General features: G+C 34.3%; 1 protein-coding gene across 7 annotated transcripts; it reads right to left on the reverse strand.

Moving 5' to 3' along the window:
- Positions 1–1,656: 1,656 nt before the first annotated feature.
- Positions 1,657–9,408, reverse strand: LOC117401866 (heterogeneous nuclear ribonucleoprotein A3-like). 7 transcript variants are annotated; one of them, XM_034002672.3, is made up of 11 exons: positions 9,298–9,408; positions 8,107–8,229; positions 7,702–7,848; positions 7,383–7,593; positions 7,081–7,170; positions 6,255–6,347; positions 6,074–6,139; positions 4,332–4,457; positions 3,992–4,114; positions 3,828–3,895; positions 1,657–2,366 (listed from the first exon to the last, which is right to left on the reverse strand). In XM_034002672.3, the coding sequence occupies exons 1-10, from the start codon at positions 9,301–9,303 to the stop codon at positions 3,843–3,845; spliced, it is 1,038 nt and encodes a 345-aa protein (XP_033858563.3). In that variant the 5' UTR covers positions 9,304–9,408; the 3' UTR covers positions 1,657–2,366; positions 3,828–3,842. The 7 variants fall into 7 exon arrangements, with proteins under 7 accessions (XP_033858563.3, XP_033858564.3, XP_033858562.3 ...); XM_034002673.3 differs by lacking the exon at positions 1,657–2,366 and adding an exon at positions 2,898–3,739 and having other exon boundaries at positions 3,860–3,895; XM_034002671.3 differs by lacking the exon at positions 1,657–2,366 and adding an exon at positions 2,898–3,739.
- Between the last annotated feature and the right edge of the window lie 9,548 nt (positions 9,409–18,956).

Below are 18,956 nucleotides of genomic sequence, written 5' to 3' on the forward strand. Positions count from 1 at the left end.
TTAAATTATCACCCTAGTTTTATTAGTAAGCCAGGAAAACATCGAGTGCAATTCCAAAAAGAATGACGCAGATGGAATATTTACAACTTTTTGTTAATGGGAGCAGATTCCAGCATTTCTTGCTGGCTTTACCTCAGAATACATACATTACTAAGTGTTTCCTAGACATATGATACAAACATTCAAGTATAAAAATCTAAGCATCTGCTGTATGCAAGATGACTTACAGCTTGAGAAAAAGTTTAAACAAACATAGTTGGCATGCTATCAGAAACATAAAAGCACACGCGCAAAATGAAGTTCAATGTCAAATTAGGAAACAAAATAATAATAGAAATACTATGTTTGCATAGAGCCGGGATGGAACAGAAAACTTGACTGAACTGTGTAATAACCACTTGGTTCCAGATTTTGCTGTCCAGCTCTTTTAGATTAAGCTTTTTTTTCCTGATAAAGTTCAGTTGGTAACAATAACCTTAAATGTAGACACATACATGAAATATGGTTCTAGGAATTTTTTGATATACTGTGTTAGTGTGTGTAAATAAAATGAAAATCAAACCCAACGCCTTTATTAACCTTGGCAGTACACTGCATATGAACTCCATGACAGCTGAAGATTCTTCATCTAATGAAATGTTAAACAGTTGTTATGAATGCATTACTGCTACTTGAACAGGTCAAATTGAAGTTTGTCATAAGGTAGTTTTTGTTGTGCATGAAAACAAAATTCCGGTTTGATTTTAATCTATTTCACTTTTAGGCAAAAGCTTGAATACATATTGTACATACATATTTATTTTTTGGTATGGGTAAAGAAAATTAAAACAGGAATAATGCAAGTTCAACAAGGAATTGTGTTTATTAAACTTATGTTGATACTTTATCAAGTTAAGTGCAAAATCACAAAAATAAATACTGTATAGGAATTCCACATCTCACTGAAATCTATTGCAGGATCCCACAGTGCTATTGATCTTGAAATGTAATAATATAGGGTAGTACTCAACACTAATCAGTCCTAGCTGTCCATCTATAAAACAGCTACAGAACAGTATAGCTCTGTATGACCAAGGCCTTAGGGATGGAGGGAGATTCTTTAACACCACCACTCCCATGTAAGGTTATTGTAAATTCCAGTTATTATATCCAATCTCCCAACCTAGTTACCAGCTTTGCAAGTAAGAGGAACAATACACCAATTTGTTTTCTTCAAAATGCAGTTGTTTTCTTCCGTTCTGCAGTCATGCAGAACAGGAGTAAATGTTATCTTTATCATCTCTGTAACCTTTACTGAAATGGTAGAACAAAACTGAAAATCAAAATATCCAAGGTCATGTGAGCAGCAACGATAATGTGCGAAAAAAGAAACTAGCAAAACTAGTAATACAAAACGTATGTTAAATACCGTATTGATTGGCACGGGTATCAGTATGTAAAATATTAGACCAATATGCTGGCTAAAGATAAAAGATAAAAAAAAATACTTCAGATTAAATGATTTCCGCAAGGATCATAAATGATAACTGAATGAACTTTAACAATGCAAACAAAAGCATTGACAATTCATTTGAACTTTTTTTTAAAATAACAAAAAAATGTATTTAAAAAAAAAACAGTATGAAGTCATAACTCGTGAATATATCACATTACTAGTTAAATGGTAACATTAGCATTTTGATAATGGATGAGACTGGGCAGGTTTTTTTTTTTTGGTACATGTATAAGACCATTAGAATGCAAAAGTTAGATAGTTCTAGGTTATTTATAAAATGAAAACATGCAAAGCACCTTATTGTAAAACAAATATATATGTATTACTCTGAATTGATAGTTCAATTACATGGTACTGAACTGAACTGCTTCCAGACTTGGAAACCCACAGGACACCTCCCTAAAAGATTTAAATTGCATATTCATGTACTGAACCCGTTTCAGTTGCTAGTAGGAAGTGAAAGCAGTCACCATTAAATCAGTTCCACTAGGCATATCCAAGGATATAGACATTACCTCAAGTAACCCATAATACATGTATCAGTATGCCTTACAGATGAATTCTCCACTGACACTGTCTGTTCTAATTTCCTTATCTAAAAGAGCTACCATGCTGTCATGCAAGTGATACTGTAGAATAGTATGTCAGTGTTCCGATAGTAAATCAGTGATGTCAATTTCTTGAGCTTCAGATTGTGCGAACTCAAAAAACTGATAAGCATTAAAACATGAAAAGCAAGTTGAGCTATGGATCCAATTTCAGATGTATCCTGTTAAAAATGCACCTCAGCCTTACCCATCCAGAACCTTCGATGTTAACTTGTCATATTTGATTTTCACCGATAATGATGAAAGACGGCTTCATACCCGACCTGTAAATCAAGCAAAGTTGTTACTCTTACCTTTCCTTACGTTATTGCTCCATCTTCTTTAATTCAAGTACTCTTTGAAAAGCAAACCTTATACTCACTTCCCCTTCCTTTCAGGTGTAAAGTCTAGACCTATTGTGTATTTTCACTGTCACCTGAAGTAGCTATGACTCATGGAGATTCCAAAAGTTGAAGAACTCTTCCTAGACTTTCTTCCTTACCGTCGTCTGGTCTTGGAAGATATAGCTAGTCTTGAGAAAGATGCTCACTATCAAAGTTATCACGACTTCTTTGTAGATGTAGCTGTTGTTGCTGCATTGTCTTTGTGTAACATTATACTGACTTGTCCACACTGCTTGGGCTGAAGAAATCCTGTCTTAATTCATCTGTTTTGAGCCACACTTTTTCTGTTTTAAATTGATCCTGCATTTTATTGTCTGCCCCTTGGAATTTATACAGCACCACATCATTCAAAACCGAGAACTAGCTGAAGCTACTTGTCCTCAGGTCAGAAAATAAGTCATTTTCATGGCATAAGCATTCCAGAGAATTTTATTTGTCAGAGCTAGCCTTAATAAAACGTATATAGAAAACAGTTTTGTAATATACAGATAGCACAATCATTTTAACTGGTTGCTTTCTAAAACCAATGATACACTACACTTATTCATCTAATTTTGCTAGACATATTTAAACTGATGATCACTTCAATTGTCAATGTACCTGGTATTTACAATAAATTACATTCTTTACAAAAAAAAAAGGTTGAGTTGCAAGAAAATTAACTTTTTTTTTTTAAACAAGCAAACAAAAACATGGATTTAATGCTATGCAATCATGTTGCAATATAATTTGAAATAGTTTACAGATCCTAACTTTGGTGACCTGCAGCTCACAAGATGAAGTACTTTCTCCTACTTCCTTTTAATACAGGCACACAGATAATGCACATAGAAGCAAATAGCAAGAAACATCACCACAGAATAGACTAACATTCTTAAGTTAAGACATCTTCGACTCGATTGAAAAACTGACTACAAAAGTTTTGTTAAAAAAGATTCCTTGTTTTTATTCCTGGTACTACTACCACAGTTTACATGGGCATTATACTTGCAAAAAAACAAAGCAAAAAATAAAATAAAATCTAGCAACAAATAAGACCTCAGGAATGTACATCTAATAGACACTGTATGTCATTAGTAGCTACACTTTTGCAGTCTGTAGCTACTGGATACAGTCCTCAACAAGAATTGTTCTCCTGTTTAAGCTGCAGTAACTTTGCTGTTCCTCTAATGCACTTGGACGACTGCCTCATAGTAACCTGCAGCTTTCCTGACAACTCCTTGCTCATCTCCTCTCCTGCTAAGAACTGTAGCCTGTTGAATGGATACAGGATAAGAAAATTATTACACTAAGTTAACAATAGGTATTCTACACAACAGTGCAATATTAAATGTAACTTACCAATTCTACAAAAAATTAATATCTCCTCGTACCGTATCCACCAGAGCCACCTCCAGAGCCATAGTTGCCTAAAAAAAAAAAAAAAAAAAAAAAGTTAATATGTAAATGAAACAATTGCAGCTTAAATAATAGCAGTCAATCCAACATTCAGGTATTGTATGTACCACCGTAAGGTCCACCCGAGTTCCTTCCAAAGTTGCCCCCTTTCATGGGTCCGTAATTCGACTGCTGCCCGCTGTAGTTTCCAAAGTCATTGTAGTTTCCACCACCGCCGCCGCCATAGTTTCCTAAACAAAATTTGCAAAATACAGGTCATATAATACCCCTTGCAAGGCTGGGTGCAAGGTGCCAACTTATAACATTTATATAAACATGTATACAAAGTGCAGTCAGCAAAACTATGTATTAAAATGTACTGATTGTGACAAAACAGTATGATCAAAAATACGATCGGATGAAACGGTGCCTAATTTTCAGGAATTGCGCAACTTTTATAAATCTTACCTCCTTCACTGTAATTGTCGTATCCGCCAAATCCACCACCTTGGTTGCCATATCCACCTCCACCTCCACCTCCACCTCCATACCCTCCCCGACCACCTCCATAGCCAGAGCCACCTCCATAGTTTCCTTCCAGGAAGAATTGCATCATTTCATCACTGGCTTGGCTTATGATCAAAAACCAAGATAAACCAAGCCCAGCATATTAAACCCTAAAGTCTGTTAATCATGTTAATATATATTAGGACCGTCACACGTTTAAAATTTTTGATCGGTTAATTTATCGGCATTAGTTGATTAATCGGTACGCATAGTAATACTTAAAACAAAAAAAATCTATATAATCTAAATAAATAAAAGCCCAATGGAAATATGGTCTTTTTAAACGCATTATAATTATTTTAGTAAATTTTGCAAATGTTCACAGAACATCAATCCATGAAAGAGTTTAATAGCAATATATAATGCACAAGAACTGAGAATGGATTTTCTGTCTTTCATGCAAACATAAGTAACACTTATGGGCTCCTTATGAACAACCTTTTTTTAATATTATATTCAAAGAACAAAACAAAACCAGTAACAATAACAATAAATAAAAAAACAGCTTGCACATCTTACAGAATCTATCAAATGCACAGATTCCAATACATTAACTCTATTGTTCAGGGATCAGTGCCTCAAACGGGAAATCCATTTATTTATTTATTCATTCATTCTCCCCTTCTGTTGACAAATTGCATATATAGACATTTAACTCCTGTTTTTTTAAACAAAGGATTTGCATAGAAGTGTAATGGTAAATTTATTTAAACAATTATTTGCACTTATGTGTTCTCTGAAATATTGAAAAAAAATCCTTTTAAAATCCTGTTACATGTATTCACAGGGATGCAAGAGCTAAATAAATGTCAGTCGCCATCTAGAGCATTCTGTTTATTAATCTGCTAATATGTACTTTGTAGTAATAGGATGACCAATTCAACTGGTTAAAATACAGTGGGATGACTGCAAATGATACAGCAAACTACTCATGCTCCCCTTCTACGAAAAACCTTGCTTGCAAATGAAACACAACACCCTTTCTTTTCCAATGATTTTTCCTTGAGTCTAATTTGTCTCAAAACTAGATTTGCATTTTCCATTTAACTGTTTATATCCCTCCATTTCCTGTTCTCTCCAACTATCTCCACGATACCCTTTGTGACGGATTGCATAATTCCCCACGTGTTAGTTACTCAGGATTTGAACCCTATAATTCCCAGACAGAAAAAAAAAGTGCATCTGCGATCAACTCTTTAGTTGATTAATCGGTTTGATTAATCTGTTAATTGGAACAGCCCTAATATTATACACACACACACACACATATATATATATATATATATATATATATATATATATATATATATATATATATATATATATATACACACACACACACACGTGACCCTTTATAACCTAACATGGGGAATGCAAAATACATCAGTAATTATACAGTGAAACACAGACTTAAGATTTTTAAAACAGCTATATAGTTACTGGGGAATACCTAGCTAAAAAAATTATAAATCAGTAGCAAAATGGGATGTACATACTTGAGGCCATCACTTCCACAGAAGAAATTGTACACTGTGACTGACCCCCCCCCCCCCAATACCAGGGAAACAGTGTTACACATTACAATTAACGTGATCATCAGACATGTTATTATACTGCTTAATAAATAAATGAAATTTACATACCATCTCCACCAAACCCGTTGTATCCACCATCACCACCATAACCACCACTACCACTTCCATAGCCTCCTACAACACAATGTTGTTTACGGTTTTTATTTGTTCTATATATACACACACCTTACATAACACAAAACACTTCACTACTTCAGATTAAAGTGGATGCATTCTCCCTCATTCTTACCGCTGCCAGAAAAGTTTCCACCCCGGCCATAGTTGCCTCCACCTCCAAAATTTCCACCTCTACCCATAAAATTGCCAGATCCCCCATCTCGGCCTACAAAAACAGAGCATTTAAAAATATATAGGCATATTAAGAAACTGCCTTTAAAAAAAGCTTACTGCACCCTGCTATATGGAGAAGCTTTGATTTTTAAAAATTTTTAAATGTCATCCTTTAAAGATCCCCCTGATGAGTTCACATTGTAAAAAACTATTCCATCCATTACTCTACCTAAACCATTTAACAGTAAATTTAATTCATGTTTTAGATTAGCTTTTTTGGTATTTTACAGCCCTGACAGATTTTCAAACCAATAACAGAAAAATTTAAAAGGCTCAGTAGTTTTTTGAACATAGCAAACTGGTAGTTTTTTAATAAATTAACAAATTTAAGACAAACATGAGAAATAAAACATGCATCCGTTTTAGCTAGAAAAAAAAAACACTGTAGGAAAAATGGGGAAATGCCCATGTTTTCCTCTTATAGCCAAATAACCAATTCATAAACAGGTTTATGTTTCACGCACTTTAAAAACATCTGAAGCATTGTAGAGTGTGTTAAAAGTCAACCACGATTGGAGTTTATTGACTATTTGCATATTGATTGTTTAATTAATTATTTTTTTTAGCATCACTAAACACATTTCTATTGCCAAATGCATGTTTACATCTCCTTTTAAGTTCCACAGCGTTTATTATAAATCAAACTGAACAACCACTGATGCATTTAGATTTATGCGCATGTTCGGACTTAAAAACATGGTAAATGTTTCTAAATTTCAACTTACTTCTCTGATTACCAGCAGACTGCATCTCTTGTTTTGAGAGTGCTTTCCTGACTTCGCAGTTGTGTGAATTTATTGTGTGGTACTTCTGAGCTGAAAAACAAAAATAATTTGGTGAAATAAGCTGTCATTTAACAGCTACAAGTTGTGCTTTTACCATATTATGTAATTCTAGTTTATGACCACCTTACATTGCTAGAAACTGTACATTCAATACAGGATTTATTTAATTAAGTGGTGCCAGTGATGTAATATTCCAATTGTAGGTATTTTAATCATGCATATACACTGTTCAAAATACATACCAACAATTTTATCAACAGTGTCATGATCATCAAAGGTGACAAATCCAAATCCTCTTTTTTTCCCAGTCTGCCGTTCTTCCATAACTTCAACACTTTCGATCTTTCCATATTTTTCAAAGTAGTCCCTCAGGTGACATTCTTCTGTATCTTCCTTAATCCCACCAACAAATATTTTTTTCACTGTTAAATGGGCACCAGGCCTTGCAGAATCCTGTGGAAAGGAAGGGCACAGAGGAAGTAGCATTGATTACTATTCCTTTGTGTTATGTACTGTACTATGGATCAGTAATAACATTAGTTAAAGGCATGGGGGTTTTACCTCTCTAGACACTGCTCTTTTTGGTTCTACAACACGCCCGTCAACCTTGTGTGGGCGGGCCTCCATGGCAGCATCTACCTCTGTTGCACAGGAGTAAGTTACAAACCCGAAACCTCTGGATCGTTTATTTAATGGATCTCGCATTACCTACAATACAGATTTAAAAAAAAAAGTAATTAGAAGGCTATTAAGTCAAACATGTTGTATGTCTAATGTTTACTTTGCTCCAATAAAGAACATACATATTTTAACCCCCACCAATGTCACAGGTTTAGCAGTGTTTTTATGTCATTTTGCTGTTTAAGGGTTTTTAAATGCACTCCTGTACATATGTTCCCCACACAGACTATTGTGTATTTTGCACATCTGTGGATGACCATACAGTCAATTTTACAGACAACTTACCACGCAATCTGTAAGCTTCCCCCATTGTTCAAAGTGCTCTCTCAGGCTCTCATCAGTGGTTTCAAAACTCAAACCACCAATGAACAGTTTTCTCAGCTGTTCTGGTTCCTTGATATCATGGCCCTATCCAAACAATGAAGGAAAAAAGCAAGTCAGTATATAATCTTAATAAACAGTACTGCAGTAGACCGTTTAGCATGAGCATGTCACTACTCGTCCAACACAGTAACAACAGTACTACTAATAAAAGCCGTTGTAAAAAGGAGAAACTTTTCCAGCTAGTAGTCTCAGGACAGTATGTTTTGCACATTGCTTGTTCTGTACAGTTCAGACTAAGTGTAGATTCCTTGCATGTTGTTTTTAAAATAAGTGTTGATACAATATTTATGTAACGGCGTGTGCCTACGACCTCAAAATAATTCATCATACACATTACATGAATAAACTGGAATCGCTCTGGTACCCCGTTCACGACATAGGCAGTGTGGTTCTGTCACTACTTTTTTTTTTTTTTTTTCAACTTCCCGGCACGGTTGTCATAATGCTGCATCTCCATTTCAACAATGATTCTCCGCACAGTTACAAATAACAAACTCTACATGAATTAATGCCGAGTCAAAATTAATCATCATATTAATCCACACGCACAGCGTAGAAGTTTCAAAAAAGGAAACCCTACGCCATTTTATCTCTTCCCACCCGCCATTCCTCCATATTGTAATCGTACCTAGATACAAGCAATGCAAACCATTCATGTATTCAAAGCTTGAAATGCACCCATTAAAACTGGAAAGTATTAAAGTTTACACGAATTAGTACGTACAGACATTTACTTTAAGCAAATAAACTAATGTTTTAAAAACAGAAAGCCTTGTAGAAGCTAACCACTTCGATACGCAGCCTTTGTTTTTGTTTTCTAGTACACAAAACTACGGTTAAAAAACAATACCGAATAAAACAGTATTTACTGCAGAATACCGTAATTACTACCATTAAAGCCCATTTTACGACTGCAACACACTGAACGATCCTAGCTAAACATGGCAGAACCCAAGAACAGCTTGCCTCAAAAAAAATATGTACATTCGAAAATAAATACAAATATAGATACAGTCTGCATCTAACTTTTCTTATATTAGTTCCATTTTAATCCTTATAGTAAACATGAATATTTGTATGCAATATTATCACCTCCATTTTGTCTTAAATCTCGTTTCTCCTCGCTTCAGAACGGAAGAAGGAAGTGGGGCGTCCCACGTGACATTAGAAAAAACAAAGCCAAAAATGGAAGATACCGATCTGTTAACACGCGTGCAAATATTACTAGAAACAAACGTTTCGTTCCCCCAGTCCCCAGTCCCCAGTCCCCAGTCCCCAGTCCCTCATTAGCTTATTATACTGTGGTTATGTTATCCATTAACTTTACCACATGGTAAGTGATAAACACATTATTCCAAAGTATATTGCCACATTAAAAAAATAAATAAATATGTAGACCTATCCTTTTCGTTACAGTACAGTATTGTTTGTGTTACACAGTACACTACAGTAATTGCTTTGAGTCTTGTGTCTTATCGGTGTTCATTGAAACAAAACAAACACAGAGATACATTGTATACACAAAATAGATTTGTTTTGTTTAATGCCTAACGTGTGTGTCACTTGTTCTCACGTCTTTATAGAAAACACATATAAAACGCATATACTTATTAATAAACATAAATTAACTGTTGTGTTGTGATAGTACTATAGGATCAGGATTTGACGTACGTGGGCGAAGTTAATAATAAGAAAAAATACTGCTTAGGACAACAGTGCTTAGAAAGAAATTAAAATAAAATGGAAGAGGAGGCGATACAATAATTGGGAATATTATGAAAACGTTCTCAAACAAGCAACATATTAAAAATAACAGAAGATTATTTGTTTTTCTTTTTTTTGGAAAGACTGAATCGGAAAAAAACTGGTGATAATTTGGTTATTTGGTACAAAATCAGCATGTAAAGCAGAATTTTTTCAAGTGAAATAGAACTGTGAGAAATATTGCCATCTCCTGGTCCGTTGGATTACAATGTATTTTGCCAAATCCATTATTTGTCTCGTTTTTAGGCTTCCTTTTTATACAGCATTATTTTGCCCAGTTTATGTTTTGAGATCACTCACACTTTGAAGACAAATGTTTATGATTAGAACACTGCTTGAGAATTTAATGCATTACTTTCTTTGCCGAAGGACATAGTATTTTGACTACTGATCTGAAAAACATTTATTCCTATGTCTGAAAGATCGTGCAGTATCTCTTTTTGTCCGTGGTAGTGTTTAGACTGTAGAATGTCAGGTGCCATTTCGGAAAGAATTATAAGTGGATGCAGTTTAAAATGGAAAATAGTTTATGTAACAAAAAGGTTCGACAGCTTTAAATAAAACCAAAACCACATAGCAAAATACCTTTTTACTCAATATGAAAATGAGCCTCTTTAGGAAGCAGACGTGTATATGGGCTAGGCAATGAGGTATCTAACACAAGAGGTAGACTATATACAATTTCCTTTGAAAATAATAGCAAACCTACAAATATTTCTGATTTTATGAGGTGGATTAATGTCTGTTATTGCCATTACAGTGTGCCGGTAAAAATACAGCCACAATAAAAATAATAATATTTCACTATCATTAAATCTGACTTTTATTTATTGTTAATTTATAGTCTAGAAGACATTCTAAGCCAATCGCATAATTTAAAAGTTTTCCTTCCAAGCATGGTAAATGCAGAAGACAGGATGTTCTGAATGTACAAATGTACTTTTTAATATCTGTATTTTATATAAATAAAGCAAGCATTGACCTAACAATTAATATGTAAAAAAACAAAACAAACAAACAAAAAAAACACTTGACGGCCCTAGTAGTTCGTTTTATTATAGATCCAACATCAGATTGCACCGTTTTGATATAATGAACGTGGAAGGAGTCCCACTCCATGCCAAAACTGGGTTCTATGCAAATGGTGTATTTATATTATAACCAAGATGACCAGTGATATCTCATGTACCAAGCTTGCTGTTCCAGTACATAAAATTTGAAATGAAAGTGATAATGAGATTCAGAGGAAGTAATATTATTTCTGCATCAATGGACGTTTTTATTTAAGATACATGTTGTCAGGCATCAATAGAGTCTGTTCATGTGCAAAAGATTGAAACTGATTAGTAATTATCCCCTGCACCTGGCTATCATTGTAAATTAGAGCCAGGTGCAGGGTAGCAGCCAGTCTGTTCAGGGCTGCTGTGTAGAAGGAGGCAGGTAGTGTGTTCTGTGTCCAAGCAGTCAATGGAAAAAGTAAGTGTTTTGTTAAAACTGTGTGGTTTGTTTTTGTGTATGCCAGGTAAACGGCTTAGCCATCCTGCAAGCTAGTCAGGGACCAGCCTACTGTGTAGTAAGCGCTCTGAAGGAGGTGTTTGTTTTGTTTTTGTGTTAATTTATTATTAAAGAAAAATAGCGCGTCAGTACTGGGAAAACTCAATTTCTGTGTCCTGGGTCGGTATTTTTAAAGGGGCAAAGAACCTGAGCGCTAGCAGCTATATATATATATATATATATATATATATATATATATATATATATAATTAGTGTCATAGATTCCCTTATATATTTTCCATGTATTCCCCCCCCCCCCCCCCCCCCCCAGAACTTTCACAATGTGTTTTTGATAACATCTGGCTTTCCGCCTATACTGGTGAGTACTGGTAATAACTCCCTGTGTTCTTTAGACACGTAACAGTTAACCTAATAACTTACACATACATCATGACATTTATTTACACACATTGTTTTGTTTTTAACTTGTATTTCCTGTCACTTTTGTCAAATCCTTTCCCATTAACCCAAATAAATGCAAACATACCAAGATCTGAGAACTGCTTAATTTACAGTTCCAGTTGCCTTATTGAAAGATTTAAGGAGTATCAACTATTATTTTCATGTCTATTGTATGACAGGTTAATTATATCCTGTGTTTACTTAGAATTAGTGTAATTTATAGCTTGTGACAGAATTCTGGTATTTATCATCTTGGTTAAAAGTTATTTATTACCTTCCACCTAAAGGCTAAAGGCTTGGTCTTGCCAACTTTGAATGGGTAGATGGGTTGTGTTGTAAACATGATTACTGTAATTTATATTATAATAATACACAGAAACACAATGAGGTACAAAGCTGTCTGCACTGTAGCATGGCAATACAAACTGCATTTTCCACCTAAAGTTTGTGTGTAAGCCAATACCTTTGTGTGCTTATTTTGGTAAATGATGATGTATCTAATAAACACACCACAGAGCCTACATTTCATATTAAAATGAAACAAAGAGGTTACTGAGAAATAAAATGTTGGTGTATAAATTGTCTCATCCTACACAATTTGCTCTAAAACATGTATTTGGCAGGCCAGCTTATGAGGTAATCGGTCCCAAACAGCCACAAGTGACATCTTCTTTCCTTTAAAAACCTGGTTGCTCAGCAGCACTTAAGCCAATAATGAATGGAGCTGCATGCCTATCTCAAACCTCTAATTATGTTTTACCACCTATATGTGACAACATACCCTGTCAGTTTGATCTTTATGTAAGCCTCATTAATGCACATATTGATATCTGGACACTACCCCAAATTTAAAAGGTCTACTTTGCTTACTTTATACTTTACTTTTTACATTATGCCCCAAAAAGGGTAAGCACATTAAATGCATTAATGTAGCCTACCGTAGTTATTAACGACTATATCTATATATATATATATATATATATATATATATATATATATATATATATATATGTGTGTATATGTATGTGTGTGTGTATATATATATATATATATATATATATATGTATGTATATGTATATATACATATATATATGTATATATATATATATGTATATATATATATATATATATATATATATATGTGTGTATATGTATGTGTGTGTGTGTGTATATATATATATATATATATATATATATATGTATGTATATGTATATATACATATATATATGTATATATATATATATGTATATATATATATATATATATATATATATATATATATATATATATATATATATATTATATATATAATGCATGTTATTGAATGCTCTTATATGCATTTATCAATAAAATGATGGGCAATGTTGGTTTAAACTTTATGCAGTGTATTTTTTTATGTCCAGTAGGTGGGGATGTGTACCTATTTTATTCAAGTTTTTTTGTCCTGTCTCAAACCAAGTCAATTTTTACATACAGTATGTAGACCTTGTATAACAATAATCTTCTGTATGCACTAGAAATGAATGAAGCATTTTCTTAACACTTCATGTGAATTGTTGGTAATATTTGTTTTTGAATCTTTAAAAAAATGTGCAGTGGTTTAGAATGAAATGTTGTTTATTTATTTATTTGATTTCCTTTTTATTAATCTTCAGGGTTCAAATTGTTTTGATAAATGTTTTTAGGTATATGTAAATCTACATTAACTTAGTGAGATATTGTTAGCATCATTTTTACTTAGCATCCAGTCAAAATACAATTATGAGTAGTGATATCAATACCCCACTCCTTCTTCTTCTTCTTATTATGTCATTCTTCCTTTTCAATTTGAGAGCTAGGAGTTCCTTTTTAAACATTGAACATAGTTTATAAAAAGCCTAACATAACCCAAGGCTTCAATTAAATGTAATTATATATATATATATATATATATATATATATATATATATATATATCTCCAGCCAGCTCATTTCCAGTGGTTATTTTTAATTTACATTTTTCATTGTTTCCATCAGCACTCTTAAGATTAGGTTTGTACTATTTTGCACACATGGTGGCATAGTTTATGTGGTTTATTATCTTAAATGGGTGGTATGAATCACTAATTCTTGCATTTCACTGACAATTGCCTGCATGTTATGTACATACTAGATAAAAGAATTAATGTTTTTTTTTTCTTTTTATGTATTTTTTTATTAATCTTGTAGTAATTGGTTGTTACATATACTATATGTGAATCATTATAAATAAAACATATTTGTTTGTCAGTCTAAAGTGAGTACAAAAAAAACCCTTATGTTCTTTCGGATACAGCAGTGTGGAGTAGTGGTTAGGGCTCTAGACTCTTGACTGGAGGGTTGTGGGTTCAATCCCAGGAGGGGGGACACTGCTGCACCCTTGAGCAAGGTACTTCACCTAGATTGCTCCAGTAAAAACCCAACTGTATAAATAGGTAATTGTATGTAAAAATAATGTGATATATTGTAACAATTCTAAGTCGCCTTGGATAAGGGCGTCTGCTAAGAAATAAATAATACAATTGTATTCGTTTAATTTGATTCCACTAGGTGGTGCTGTTACCCGTGGAACATTTTGCATTTAATACAACTGATTAATAATTGCAACCATTTTGAGTCATTCTACTACGGTCAAATCAGAACCTTTCACAGCTGGGATTGGTCAACACTGAATTGTAAACGTGCACTCATCATATTGAAGTTCGATGAAGGCAAGTTTAGTCTTTGGCCAATAGAACAGCGATGCTAAAATAACAATGCTAGAAAAAACAGAGGTAGCCTCCCTTATGTATATTTTGCGTTAGATCAAGTTATTGATCAAAACCAAACGACAATTTAAGTACAATCATAGTTTGCGGTTAAAACTGTAGTAATTGGAAAAGAGTACAATGTACTCCCAATAGGTAAAACAGAGTTCATAATGTATGTGCGTGTCAACCTTCATGAATGGGAAGCTGAATATTCAAAGCAATATGTTATCCCCCAGCACTGTGCTACATTATTTAATGACCAAGAAAGAAACAGCATTGCTGTAAAGATGGAAATTGGCTTTGTCTTGGGAAAACATTTCACTGCGGTTCTACAGAGGGAAGCCTGCAATAAACCACGTGCGAAACTGGGGATGGTGAAGACGGACATACGTAAGTGGAAACTGTGAGGAAATGGAGAATGAGAACAGGGAAACCAGAACGCCAATTTAGCTTCTCTCCACTACCCTTTGCATGCAAGTAAAAAACAGAGACTGTACATCAGTGTTAGCCAGAACCTGCCTCTCAGGAATTAGGAAGAGAACAATTACCAGCATCTGTTTCCTCTACTATCACATAGAGGATATTGGCAGTAAATCACACCAAATAAAAATAGAATCAGAGCTTTAACTCAAAACAAACAGAGGGGTGGGGGTATTATTACTTAGTTTTTTTTTTGTATAGGCTAACGAAAAAAAAAAGAAAAAAGCACGTGGAAGCATTAACTCCCAATTTAGGTCAATTACGGATAGAAACATACATTTAGTTAATTTGCATTTATTTTTAAATTGAAGGGCAGTTGATAATGCCATATTTGCCATATTATTTGCCATATTTTATCAACACAAAGGGTGTCGTTGTTTGACAGTAATAACGCCCCAGTATTTAATATGCAATTACTGCATTAATGATAGGGGAAAAAGATGCCTCCTTTAGGTGAATATACAGCCTAATATACCTCACATTTGCTCCTTGATAATTTGACATTTTTGTTGAGGCACTATAAAATTGAAAAATAAATAAAGGAATGGGACCAGAATTGTGTGTCATATTAAACTATTGTGTTTTGAATGGTACAATATATATATATATATATATATATATATATAGAGAGAGAGAGATAGATATAGATATGTGTGTGTGTGTGAAGTAAACTTGTGGAATGCAGTAGAAATCAGGCAGACTTTAACTTAAAGAGGGACACAATCTTCAGTACTTCTTCTTTGTAAAGGCAGTTTTATATCATCAAATGGCAGGCAGCAACATTTAAAACACTGAACATGACCCTTTAACATCCTTTTTTAACCTCTAAACAAATTTAAAAAAATAAGGTCAAAAGGTGATTACATTAGTAAACATTAGACTGGATTGGAGTATTGATTTGTGAATGAAGAAACAGTGAGCTAACTGTTCTACAACCTTATTTACAGCACCTTTGTGGTAAATTGCAAAACATATCCAAATCTTTTCTCACCCTGCAGATTAAAGCTAATAGTTTACAAAGTACGTATTTCATAATTCAATTTTATAATTGAACAATTCTCGATTAATCAACGACAGGCATTATTTATTTGTATTTATTTAAAACACACCTTTGCAGTAGAATCAGTTTATACAAATATTTTGTTTCTACGTGTGTTAATGACATCTTTTTTTTTGGGTGTGCATTGTTTAATACTCAGCTATCTGAGGTTCTGCCAGTTGTCCGTTACCCAACATTGGAAAAGGGAAAATCAGACTTGCTTCCATCATTCCTGTCTACAAATGACTTCAAAAGTGCTGTTTTCACATTTTTTCTTCCCTCGCTTTTGGCTTCCACAGCCAGCCTGCAGACAAAGGGATAGAGAGATAATAAAATCCTAGTGGAGAGGAGCGCAGATGTTTCCTGGTTGCAGGGTTGGGAATCTCCTGGGACTGTGCTCTGGGCTCCTCTGGAGTGCGGCTGCACCTGTCTGCAGCTTCTGCCATGATGGATGGACCGAGGAGGAACTGACTCAGCACAGTTACCCAGAGAACCTCTCTACCTGGAATTAGTGAGTAGAGACTCAGATTGAAACCCAATGTCATCACACAAACAATATGCTTCACACACACTTCCAGCCACAGGTTCTGTTTATTTTTCATCAGATTTAAAATAAACAAACACACACATCCAGGCCAGTGATTCTATCTGTAATTGCTTTCAGCACAGTGTGTGAAAAATGGGATCACTTACTGATACATCCTGTGTTTAGTGTAATATGTTTTGGCAGCCCTTATGATGCTTCTCCTCTAATAAACAAGCTAGTTATTAGCCCTGTGGAGTGTAAAGTAGAGATTAGGTTTAAGGACAACCCTGACTTTCTCTGTTAAGCACAAGCTCTGTTAAATTACAAGCTTACTTTTAGATAATTATTTGTTTTCAGCAAATGCTTTTTTGACTTCTTTTTTTCTTTAATTACTTAACAATACTGTAAATTCTCTCATTCATATACAGACGTGCTCAAATTTGTTGGTACCCCTCCACAAAAAACGAAGAATGCACAGTTTTCTCTGAAATAACTTGAAACTGACAAAAGTAATTGGCATCCACCATTGTTTATTCCATATTTAATAGAAATCAGACTTTGCTTTTGATTTTTTATTCAACATAATATTGTAAATAATAAAACAAATGAAAATAGCATGGACAAAAATGATGGGACCACTAACCTAATATTTTGTTGTACAACCTTTAGAGGCAATCACTGCAATCAAACGTTTTCTGTAGCTCTCAATGAGACTTCTGCACCTGTTAACAGGTAGTTTGGCCCACTCTTCCTGAGCAAACTGCTCCAGCTGTCTCAGGTTTGATGGGTGCCTTCTCCAGACTGCAAGTTTCAGCTCTTTCCATAGATGTTCGATAGGATTCAGATCAGGACTCATAGAAGGCCACTTCAGAATAGTCCAATGTTTTGTTCTTATCCATTCTTGGGTGCTTTTAGCTGTGTGTTTTGGGTCATTATCCTGGTGGAGGACCCATGACCTGCGACTGAGACAGAGCTTTCTGACACTGGGCAGTACGTTTCGCTCCAGAATGCCTTGATAGTCTTGAGATTTCATTGTGCCCTGCACAGATTCAAGGCACCCTGTGCCAGGCGCAGCAAAGCAGCCCCAAAACATAACCGAGCCTCCTCCATGTTTCACTGTAGGTATGGTGTTCTTTTCTTTGAAAGCTTCATTTTTTCGTCTGTGAACATAAAGCTGATGTGACTTGCCAAAAAGCTCCAGTTTTGACTCATCTGTCCAAAGGACATTCTCCCAGAAGGATTGTGGCTTGTCAATATGCATTTTCGCAAATTCCACTCTGGCTTTTTTATGTTTTTCTGTCAAAAATGGAGTCCTCCTGGGTCTTCTTCCATGGAGCCCACTTTCTCTCCTTTGCTTTCTCTGGTCCATGTTCAGTGTGGTGCACACAATGATACCAAACAGCACAGTGACTACTTTTCTCCATTTAAATAGGCTGAATGACTGATTACAAGATTGGAGACATGTGTGATACTAATTAAAGAAACTAATTAGTTTGAAATATCACTATAATCCAATTATTTATTATCTTTTCTAAGGTGTACCAACAAATGCGTCCAGACCATTTTAGAATATCTTTGTAGAATAAGCAATAATTCATCTCTTTTCACAGCTTCTTTGCTTTATTCTATAACATACCAAAGGCATGCAAGTATAAATGATAAAATAGCTTTTAATTTAATCACTTTTCAGGAGGAATGAAGCATTATTTCAATGAGCTGTAAGGGTACCAACAAATTTGAGCACGTCTGTATATATATATATATATATATATATATATATATATATATATATATATATATATATATATATATATATAAATTATAACATTATTGGATTTTTGTATTGTACTGCTATCTGTTCTATAACTTGGTACATGGTAAGTTATTCTATTCAGTTGCAAAAGTAGCTATTTTGGATGCTTACAGAATGCCAACAGCAGCACATAAAACATAGATACTATACAGCAAGCTTGTTTATGTAGTGGTATATTTTATGTGTACACACATCATAATCAAACAGCAGAGGGAAGGTTTGCAAACCAAACCGGTGTAATTCAGTTGGCAGGAATCCCAAGAGATAGCTGGAGCTCATGCACGTTTCATACTTGTAAACCACAATTACTTTTTAAACCAGGTCATTTATGGGGTAGTAGGGACCCTATAACCCACATTAAAGCTGGTCAGATATTAGTGCAAAGGTTCCTTCTCCAGTTTAGAA

Source organism: Acipenser ruthenus, chromosome 10, assembly GCF_902713425.1.
Source record: "Acipenser ruthenus chromosome 10, fAciRut3.2 maternal haplotype, whole genome shotgun sequence".
NCBI classification, from domain to species: Eukaryota; Metazoa; Chordata; class Actinopteri; order Acipenseriformes; family Acipenseridae; genus Acipenser; species Acipenser ruthenus.